The sequence below is a fragment of the Tarenaya hassleriana genome, unplaced genomic scaffold (assembly GCF_000463585.1).
Source record: "Tarenaya hassleriana unplaced genomic scaffold, ASM46358v1 Cleome83, whole genome shotgun sequence".
NCBI classification, from domain to species: Eukaryota; Viridiplantae; Streptophyta; class Magnoliopsida; order Brassicales; family Cleomaceae; genus Tarenaya; species Tarenaya hassleriana.
In genome coordinates this window covers 152,724-163,168 of record NW_010970743.1, presented here as the reverse complement: position 1 = coordinate 163,168, position 10,445 = coordinate 152,724, and the positions used below count along the sequence as shown (strand labels likewise).

Sequence of the window (10,445 nt, the reverse complement as noted above, 5' to 3'; positions counted from 1 at the left end):
ATTTAAAAACTAAAAAATAATTTTATAATTTTTAATAGAGTTGAGATATATATTATAATTTTTAAAAATAGAGTTTAATTTAGTGTTAAAAGTATGGTAAATCAAATAGTTTAAACCGAACATTTCCCATTTAGAGGAACTTCTCCTAGGTATTATTTTGCACCAAGGTTGGTGGGGAGCAGATGGGCCCCTCGTTCATATTAGGCCCATTGGGATTTACTATCCCGTTTGGGGACAGCATTGCCTTCGTGACCAAACAGTCGGAAACCAGACAAAGGAAGGTTGCACGCCAATCTTCCCGCGTATTTCACACTTCAATCGCCTCGGCGGCGGAGTTTGCTTCTCTCAGCAGTCAATCCAGGGTCTCGTTTACTGTCTTGTCTCTCGATCCTGTCTCTTGAGTTGCTGAATCGCCTCATTTTTGTGTTTCGTTTTTCGGGTAAGCCTCAATCTCATCAGATTTGTCGGCGAATTTTTCTGGCCTATGATCGCATTTCTAGGGTTTTTTGTGGGAAGAATTTCATGCTCTCTGCTCTATGAGCTTTCTGTGTGTGAATTCGGTGCAGATTAAAGTTAGAAGAAACTCGGAATTCTGTTTTAAGCTAAATTTGAGCTGAAATATGAGCAGTTCCAGAGAGGAATCTCCCGATTGGCTTCGCTCTTTCCAGGTTTCAGATTTATGGATTGATTTTCTCGAATCGTTGCTTATTGATCCTTTTTTTTACTTGAGATGTGCTTAGAAATAGGAACTTTTGTTGCACAGGCACCGGCTGCATCCCTGGTGTCATTGTCTTCACCAGATGATAGCCCATTGAGGGAATCTGAAACCAGTTCGCCTCCTCTCGAGAAAGATATCAGTCATGCCATGCTTCCCGATGAAAGTGCCAGCACTCCCCCTAAGATTAATTCGGAAATAAAGTCTGTGAAAAAGCAGATGAAGATCGAGCATGCGTTTTCCAGAAGGAAGAAAGCAGATAAACCAGGTATTGTTCGGTAATGGAAAGACTATACAGGTCGTTTATTACCCGAGCTAGAGTCCTTGCGGAAGGATCAGAAATTCTGATTGCCGGTCAGTACTGCTTTATTTCTGGTCATCTTATTACAGGGAACCAGAACGGGAACAAAGCTGACAGTGAAGAAACCTGTAAGAATCATACGGAGGAGACTCAGGTAAGAAATTTTATGTGCACTGTCCCCTTTGTACACTTGCAGCCTTCTCTCAGCTGCTGCTTGCATTAGTGGATAGTTAGTGTGGTTTGGTTTGCGCTTTTCTTGTTTGATAAATGAAGTATAATCACACAGTGCTCCTTCTGGTCTTGCTCTGGAGCAACGGTCGATCTGCTGTTCAGTTAAAGAGGAAAATTGTCGGTAGTGTCTCATTGGTACTCTTACAGTCTGTTTGGTCCTACTTTCCTCAGCGGTCAGTCAATGAGATTTTAGCTGTTATTATATTCACGAGTATGTTTGATTAGTGAACTATTGTATATGATTAGTGAACTATTGTATATAATGTGCAAAGTATGTGGATATGCTGATTTTAAGCTTGGTCCGGTGCTACTGTCCTCATTTAGGAAATTATGATTCTCTCTCTTTTTTCCTCTTTAGCAAGGTCTAGACCGTTGTGTTTATTTTTTCTAATCAGCAGGGGCTAGATCATTCTGTTTTGGTCCTCTCATCAGATTCTGAACCATCCTCTGATAGCATGACGAGACCACCACTTAACAAGGCTACTGAAAAAGCTGAGGATGATGCTATGGTAGCTGAAGTGCAAGAGATTTCGGTTAAGAAGGGTCCAAAGGAAAAATCTCCAGGGAAAGACTTGAAGAGCAATCAAACACCAAAGAAAGAAAATAGTGCTAAAGAAGTTGCGAAACATGAAGGTACTAATTGTATCAGGGTTTAGTGAATTTGTAAAGTGTTCATGAAAAGAAATGTAACCTTTCCTCAAATCCTGCAGATAAAGAATGCGATGCAGAAACTGACGTGGAGGCAGCTTCAAATAAGAATATTAAACCTTGTGTGAGGACCTTTGTGCTGGACTGAGATTGTTGTTTATCCTCTGTTTTTTCTTTTGGGCTTATGGACAGATTTATAAATTCCAGGTTTCTACTTCAAGATTGCCTTTGGTTCTTTCTGAGAAGGTGAACCGTAATAAGGTATTGCACATTAGTTTCTTTGTATATGGTTTTCAATTTAGTCCCTGCGTTATGCATCCTTTATATGGGCTGCTGACTTTCTATACTGTAGAAAGTTTCTATTTTAGTTTTTGTTTTATTTGCATACGTTTATTGAAGATTGATGGATTAGAAAAACACATTAAATGATGGTTAATATAAAAGCAATGAACTACCTGTACAGGCACTCGTTGAATGTGAAGGGGACTCCATAGATTTGAGTGGAGACATGGGTGCGGTTGGACGTATAGTTGTCTCAGATACAAACCAGGAAGTGTTCTTGGACTTAAAAGGCATGTTTCCTCAATATACAATTTGCTCCTTATCTATGTGTTTCATGATTTGTGATTGCTACAAACCGAAGTCCAACTTCATCTGTTCCAAATCTATCACCAAGATTTTTTTTTAGCTTTGGACTTACTGGTCATCGACTTTTTCAGGAACCATATACAAAACATCAATTGTTCCGTCCAGAACATTTTGCGTGGTATGCTTTGGCTTCTTTCTACTTGTATAAGATCGATTATCACATAAGATTAGTGGTTGCTGCACACAATTGCTTAGGCCCGGCACATTTTCTGTTTCAGGTTAGCGTAGGTCAATCAGAGGCCAAGGTCCATTACCGCTCTTGCCCTTTCATTTTTGTGTTCATCTATTTGTTCACATCACCCTTACATATAATTTCCTCCTTTTCTCCATTTCACATGTCCATACTTTGGCTGCTGATTAAGAAACGGAAACATGTTATTAGAGACGTAATGTAGTATCGGGTCATGTCTCCTGGGCAGATTGAAGCTATTATGAATGACTTCATACAGCTAAAACCGCAATCCAATGTTTACGAGGCAGAAACAATGGTCGAAGGTCAGTTTGTATTTTTTTCACCTCTCTATGTCTTGTTGATTTGGAAGACTGTACGGGTTACACGGAAAATGCAACATTTCTTTCAAGTAAAACATCCTTTGTTTAATGGTTTCCTTTAGAATTTGCCCGGGAAAAAAAAGTTCTCGTAATTGCCACAGGAGCATGTACGATAAACTGTTCCGATGATATATAAACTAATTCGAATCAGTTTTTTTGTGTTTTGTTTTATGCGGTGATTAAATCCGACCCATGTAGGCACATTGGAGGGATTCTCATTCGATTCAGAAGACGAAGGCGAGAAGAAACCCAAGAACGGTTCGATACCGATGGATAAAAGCGAAACCAACGAGGGACAAGCCAAAGGCAAAGCCCAGAAAGCATCTGTAGGTTCATTTCACAAAACCCATACTTTCCACCCCCGAAATCAGAGTTTCATGTCCATGTAGCGAGTAAAGTATTTGCTTCAACGTTTTTGCTATTGGGGGGATTTTCTTTTAATGCAGGCTTCAGGAAAGAAGAGAGGAAGGCCTGCTAAGGAAAAAAAGGCTCAGCCGGCAAAGAAGGCACGAAGGCAAAGCACTGCTCCAAAGAAGGCGAAAGCCAAGAAGTAGCAAGTTTCATCCTTCCATTTTAATTATAAAAAAAAAAACCTTGGTTTAAGTCTTTTCTTCTTTGTTGATTATTGTCTGATTACATGAAATAGAGGTACGTGTTATTATTACACTAACAATACAAATGTTTCTAGGAGCATGTCTCTCTCTCGACTCTTTACTTGAAGAATCTTCAGGTTCTAGGATTCATTTGGAGCAGGAATCTGTGCTTCCCAGTGCCCTCTCTTATATGGGGGCAGTTATAACTTATTGGTAAATGAGTAAAAGATACAGCAAGCAAAGACACATAAACTAGCATGGCTATGGATCTTCACATATCCGTACAAGGGGGAAAAAAGCCAATTTGGTTAATAACCAAATATTCCAACTGATGTAAAACAAATAGCATAATGGCAATCCAAGTGAATCAAATACAAAAATTAAATGGCTATAATTTTTTTTAAAACCGAAAAAATAAAGTCTGCCGAATTAAAATACAATCGAAAATATCAAAAACTTTCTTTGAAAAGACAATTATTTTTATCATTAAAAATCAAAACCGAACTGAGCTGAAATAGAATCAAACCGAGGCAAACCAGATTCAATATAAATAATGAATGACTACAAATTTTTAGAAGATAGGCCCTTTGAGGTTTATACAAAAAAAAGGAGTTGGGGAAAGATCCAAAACTTTAGAGTGGTGAAGTTGCTTTAGAATCATATAGTCTCTCCTCAGCCGCAATACAATAATTTGGGTGTTTTTGCATTCCCTTCCAGAGCATGGCTTCTCCCACATTCTTGTTGCCTTCAAACAAATTGTAACAAAGGGTAACCCTATTTTTCGTATTCACATTTCGCCCCACAAAAAAGAATGGGAGAGTATACACTTAAGAACAAGCAATGGTTGTACAGATTACGTACCAGGATGAATCCCTTTTTCCGCCTACGCGGCATGGAGGTGGCTTATGGGTTTGTACGTAGTCTTCTTCACGCGCTGCTTTTGTCATTTCTTCGTCGTCACTCTTTCGCAGACTTAAAAGAAAAAAAAGTTCACATCTTCTTGGCTACGTTTTTTTTTAAACAGACTCGAATCTGGGTGTTTTTTTCCCATCTGATACACTGAATCGCATATTTGATCGAATTTAGGGTTCCCTTTTCTATTTCGTTTTCGGAGACTGGAATCTGGGATTTCCTTCCGATTCCTCGAAATCGCGTATTTGAACCAGAACATGGAAGACTTATTGCTGGATTCACTTCCGGTGGGCTTGAGATTCCGACCAACGGACGAGGAACTGGTCCGGTACTATCTCCGTCTTAAGATCAACGGCAGCAGGAAAATGAGAAGCCAGATTGTGCCATTCAGTTGAGTAATCAAAACTGTATTATCTTCAAGTCAAAGCTTTTGAAAGAGATTGTATCGAGTCAGGGGATTGATCTCTGAATTATTCTTGCATCTGCAGCAGAAACAGATAGAACGGACCAAATTACGCGACATATCAGATGTCGACACAAAACCCACCTAAAGCAGATGGGGAACACTAGTGAGGAGTGAATTAATGATCAATCAATGCACGGAAATTGTCATAGCAGACAGAATGAAGACAAAGAAAATGCAGTATTTCTGTGAGAAAGCTCACAGTAAAACCAAAAACGTGAGTTAAAAGTGCCTTCTCTTGTAAATTACCATGAGATGAGAGGCTGATAGCTTGAACATTGTTCGTTGCCCTTCCCCTTGATTTCTGGAATATCATTTTATGTTGCCAGTGAATATGAGAAAGTATGCAGTCGCGTGCGCACAAGAGGGCCTACAAAGAAAGATTTAAACTTCCAATAGTTAGATTTGTTCTCCCTCATTTTGGAATATTCAGAAAAAAAAAACACAGCAGTGAAATTATTTTTAGATAATAAGCACAATTAAACTCCAGAATTGCAGCACTTTGAAACCTGCACAAACAAAATATTTTCAGGACACCATGCACTTGTTAATAGTGAATCATGTTTCCAACTCAACAGATCAATGGATTACGATTATATCTAAATGATAACAAACCAGCAAAGTTCCTTCGTCTTGAAGAACCTGATAAAACCTGCACTGCACTGGTTAGCAATGTGGACAAGAACTGTATCACCACACTTGCAGGAATCACCAATGGGTGGCCGGGCACTGAATAATGCTAGGTTTCAAACAACTGAGGCTAACCAAAACAAGATATAAAACTATACAGAATTACAGATGCTGCCGCCTAAATCATTGTATCCAGAAAAAGGGTCAGAGAAGAAACATCAGAAGACAAACATAATAAGATATAACATGTTATTCTATTAACCAGCAGAGCAATAAAGATACCATGTCCCTCCTACATAACTACTACATAGAGTTTGACAACATTAGCATAAGACACTCCTTCAGGCAGACAGGATACCAGACCCCCTGTTAGAGGAGAAGTCACATAACGTCTCTTAAGAAAGAGAGGAAGTTATTTTGCGTGATATAAAGAAAAGCCTCGCTGATCTAATGTAGAGGAAGTCAACATAAATTTAGCTCGTATCCATTCCATCTCCAACTTGGCTGCAGATTGGAGTGACCGCAGAGAAGGACCTCTCAAAAGGAGAAGAATGGAACTGCGCATCACGTCGACGACGCTTAAACGTGCAGCTCTCAGAGGGCTGAGTTTCGGCATCAAGTTTCCTCCGGATCCCTTTAACCGCCTGTTCTTCAGCAGACGAGAGAGGAAATATCCGGCCGCTGGCTCGGCACAATGAGCTATTGTTATCATACAAAATCCGCTGGTTACAGTTCTTGTCGCAGACATGAGTCAACCCTGTTAGTTTGCAGCGATACATATTCCCACAAACATTTTCATTCTCACACTTCCAGTCACATTTGTGAGCCAGAATGGGCCCATCACGACCCAGAATGGCAGACAAGTAAATAACGTTCGCAGAGCCAACCACAGGGGATTTTCCAAATACCTCCATCTTTTTCTCCGAACAAACAATCTATTGCCTTTGATCCGAAATCTCCAAAATGCCTTCGCTCTGCAGGGCCCAAGAAAGCCGAAGAAAGGATCAATATCATCACAAGGGAAGGAGGCGTGTGAAGCGGAAAGTTCCACACCCAGCTAATCAATTCTACAATTTCGATAATCTCCCAGATCCCCAGAAACTCCCTTCCAAAATCATATAGATTGCACTCCACGCAGACAGAAGACTGCATTTACTATCTAAGACATAAATCGAAAACAAACTGAGGGAGACCGCAAGACATGTAATGCTCGAGATCGAAGATGCCATGCCTCGTACAGTCGGTCTATAAGTGTACACAGCGAGATCTATAACGCAGATACGCAACTAATACGCAGATTCCGCACATCCAAAATGAGAAATTTCACAAAATCAAACAACTAAACTAAACCAAACCACGGAAAAATACCGCTGATTAGGTATCAACACATAGCTCAGAGATCCGAGGACAAGGGCGGACGTTGGAGAATGAAGCGAAACGCATAACCAGGAAGGAGAATCTAAGAGAAAATTAAGGTATCAGAAGCGAATTAACAGTGAGAGGGGCAGAGAGATGCGTACCTCAAGATAAAAGATGCAGCTGCAGCGAAACCCTAACCCTAATTTCAATTCAGACTTAGAAAGAAGACAGAAGGCTGAACAGAGGGAGAGGAGGAACAAGGTGGAAGGTATTTATAGATGAGACTCGCACTGTCTTCTAACGGATAGGATCCGACTCCGTTAGTGAACAGTCCGATTTACGGGTCCCACCTCGTTTTCTCCTTTTTATTATTTTTTTATTTTTTTGTTTATTTAATTTCCACCGATTTTTCACCTATATTTTCTATTCTCGTTTGTAAAAAAGGTGTGGTCCGTGTGGATAATTTATTTATTTTTGCGATGACCAAACTAACATCTAAAAATATAAATTATATTTTAGAATAACCATAATATACATGCTTCAACTATTTACTTATATAAGCGCTCCAAATTTTATAACCCACGTTTTCCTAATACATATGTGAAATTTATCTTCTATAGCTTTTCCATTTCGCTTTCTCAATTTTTAATCATATGTAATCATGACCCAATTAGATAAGGACATAATATCTAAAACGGATCTATGTTTTTTCAGGCCTTATCAGGACATATTGGCATATAATATTTCTTTAAAACCAATATAATATGTAATTTATATTACCAAAAAAAAATATAATATGTAATTTAATAAGAAGCAAAAAAAAAAGGTCAAAAAGGTCAAAGGAGGAAACGGTAAGAAGGGCGCCAAGAGAGGCAGAGAGAGTGGTATGTGGCCCCACCTCTTGACCCGCCTTCGTTGCTCCTTCACACTAATTTTCTCCATTGTTTGAATAATGTTTTACTTTTATTTGAGAAAAAAAATCCTAAATAAACATGAAAAAAATGCTAAAAATATATAAAAACTAAAAATAATAGATAAATAGTTTAATTATTTAAAAACTATCACGTTTTTTTAAGATTTTTAAATGCATTTAATAGGTACGAAAATCGATATCGAATATTGATATGATTGGTCAAAATATTGAGTCAATAATTTATCAACGTCATGTCAATAAAAAATTGACTCCATCCCTAAAATTACCTAGCCAAACAGAAAAATGAAAAAAGAAATAGTTAGAATGATCTAATGTCTTCAAAACCATTATTATTCAATGTCTCATATAAGAAATTGGTTATCCAGAAAAAAGTTGTTCTACATATTCAAACTTTAATTTTAAAACAATTATAAATAAAAATTAGAGGTAATTTTTATTTTTAATAAAAATTATATAGTTTTAAAATTTTTAATGATAATTAAAAATAATTAAATTTTTAATAAATATAACAAATATCTTTGAAACTATTCATGGTGATTGTAGATATATGATTAGAAAACGGTGAAATTAATTTTAAATTCGAACTAAGAATAATATCGATTTACAATATTGAACTTAAAATAAAATTATTTGAATATCTATTTTTTAATACAATCTATTTCTGTGATTGGATATGAAAATAAGATAATTTAGCTCATTATAAATTAATTTTAGTTAGGGAAATAAAAAATATTATTTAATTTTAAAGAAAGTCTTTATGAAATAAGATAAATATAAATAATGAGTTTATCATAATTATTATATAATTTTTAAAAGAAATAAAGTGAAATAAATAAATATTTTTATCCAAAGATAATTCAACCGGTAAAATATATTGCAAAATATTTGTCATGTCCTGAATTTAAAATTCAAGTTTAGGGTGGGGTATTCACCTGATTTTTTTGATTTTAGGATTAATTTGGACTTTGGTTCAAAATATCCGATCGCAATTCTACGAGATAAGTTTTTTCTTTTAAATCAAATTAACCAAATTAAACACACAAAATTTTAAAATTGAACACAGAAATGTTCGCCTTTGAATAAGAAGAATAATGCAAAGGCTCCGACAGCCAATTTTAGAAAACAAAGAGAATCGGTTTGCTCTAGCTAGAGATCACGAGAAGTGCAACACATATTGATATGGAAGTCTTCAATCTAATCATGAAATGTGAGTTTGCGAGTGGATTTTTTAATAACCAATTGTTCTATTTCATCTTTGGGAGAATTATCCTCAAATAAAATCACAAGTTTTTTTTTTGTATTGAAAAAACTTGCTTAAAATGGGGGAAGCCCCTAACCCAGTTGGTAAAGTGACAACTCAAAAGCCATGTGTGGTGGAGAGTTCGATTCCTCCTTGTGTCAAGCTTCCCTCTGAGCCGGTCAGCTTCGGCTGGTTTACCTGCTCCGCGTGGTTTACCGGCTATTGCGTGGAGTCGTTGGGTTTATCGTCCGCGATACTGTGTCATTCGTCCGACTCTTTGGACTGCGAGGTGTTGCGATGTCCGACCCGAAAAGTCGAGGGCGAGTTCCCAGCGTTATAAAAAAAAAAAAACCTTGCTTAAAATGACAATAATCCTCTCCTCTTTTTGTAGTTTCTTTTAGTGTTTGATTATCCTCTTTTTTTTTTTTGGTAAGGTGTTTGATTATCCTTAACGAGTCTGTGTATGTTTTCATTTCATTAGAAGCGGACACAACATATTCAACTTGTACACGTGAAAGGAAAATTTTAAAATTGAATTATCCATAAATATATGAAAAAAACCTTGAATAAGACCGAACTAGTTTCCAAAGTTCGCGGTTCAGACCTCCAAAGTCAGCGAATCTACTGCGAAATTAACAGATAGATTCCACGAAACTGTTTATTACACGTGTCCTAATCTAATTCGATGTATGATACAACTCCAGGGGTAAAACCGGTAATTCTATTTTTCCGCCTACGCGGCATGGAGGTGGCTTATGGGTTTGTACGTAGTCTTCTTCACGCGCTGCTTTTGTCATTTCTTCGTCGTCACTCTTTCGCAGACTTAAAAGAAAAAAAAGTTCACATCTTCTTGGCTACGTTTTTTTTTAAACAGACTCGAATCTGGGTGTTTTTTTCCCATCTGATACACTGAATCGCATATTTGATCGAATTTAGGGTTCCCTTTTCTATTTCGTTTTCGGAGACTGGAATCTGGGATTTCCTTCCGATTCCTCGAAATCGCGTATTTGAACCAGAACATGGAAGACTTATTGCTGGATTCACTTCCGGTGGGCTTGAGATTCCGACCAACGGACGAGGAACTGGTCCGGTACTATCTCCGTCTTAAGATCAACGGCCACGACGACGACGTCAGAATCATCCGAGAGGTCGATATCTGCAAATGGGAGCCCTGGGACTTGCCTGGTACTCTCTCTCTCTCTCTCTCTCTCTTCCTCTC

The 10,445-nt window shown here is 37.6% G+C and overlaps 3 protein-coding genes across 5 annotated transcripts in view; 2 read left to right on the top strand and 1 right to left on the bottom strand.

The window, feature by feature from the left end:
• Positions 1–268: 268 nt before the first annotated feature.
• LOC104803317 (DNA-binding protein BIN4) lies at positions 269–3,836 on the top strand. 2 transcript variants are annotated; one of them, XM_010527239.1, is made up of 13 exons: positions 269–439; positions 567–668; positions 764–983; positions 1,106–1,170; positions 1,643–1,880; positions 1,958–2,019; positions 2,103–2,156; positions 2,359–2,467; positions 2,615–2,661; positions 2,762–2,788; positions 2,963–3,038; positions 3,294–3,421; positions 3,542–3,836. In XM_010527239.1, the coding sequence occupies exons 2-13, from the start codon at positions 621–623 to the stop codon at positions 3,647–3,649; spliced, it is 1,182 nt and encodes a 393-aa protein (XP_010525541.1). In that variant the 5' UTR covers positions 269–439; positions 567–620; the 3' UTR covers positions 3,650–3,836. The 2 variants fall into 2 exon arrangements, with proteins under 2 accessions (XP_010525541.1, XP_010525542.1); XM_010527240.2 differs by having other exon boundaries at positions 270–439; positions 1,646–1,880.
• Positions 3,837–4,961: 1,125 nt separating this feature from the next.
• On the bottom strand, positions 4,962–7,322 carry LOC104803315. 2 transcript variants are annotated; one of them, XR_770173.1, is made up of 4 exons: positions 7,214–7,322; positions 6,602–6,667; positions 5,313–5,433; positions 4,962–5,082 (listed from the first exon to the last, which is right to left on the bottom strand). XR_770173.1 is itself a non-coding variant. In XM_010527236.1 (2 exons), exon 2 carries the CDS (start codon positions 6,605–6,607, stop codon positions 6,167–6,169), a length of 441 nt encoding a protein of 146 aa, XP_010525538.1. In that variant the 5' UTR covers positions 6,608–6,667; positions 7,214–7,321; the 3' UTR covers positions 5,921–6,166. The 2 variants fall into 2 exon arrangements, 1 of the variants encoding a protein (XP_010525538.1); XM_010527236.1 differs by lacking the exons at positions 4,962–5,082; positions 5,313–5,433 and having other exon boundaries at positions 5,921–6,667; positions 7,214–7,321.
• Positions 7,323–10,031: 2,709 nt separating this feature from the next.
• The window catches only part of LOC104803316 (NAC domain-containing protein 62-like), a 3,020-nt gene continuing 2,606 nt past the window's right edge, over positions 10,032–10,445 (top strand). Inside the window, exon 1 of the mRNA XM_010527237.2 lies at positions 10,032–10,411. Coding sequence (XP_010525539.1) covers positions 10,246–10,411 — 166 coding nt within the window. The 5' untranslated portion in view covers positions 10,032–10,245. The remainder of the gene's footprint in view (positions 10,412–10,445) is intronic.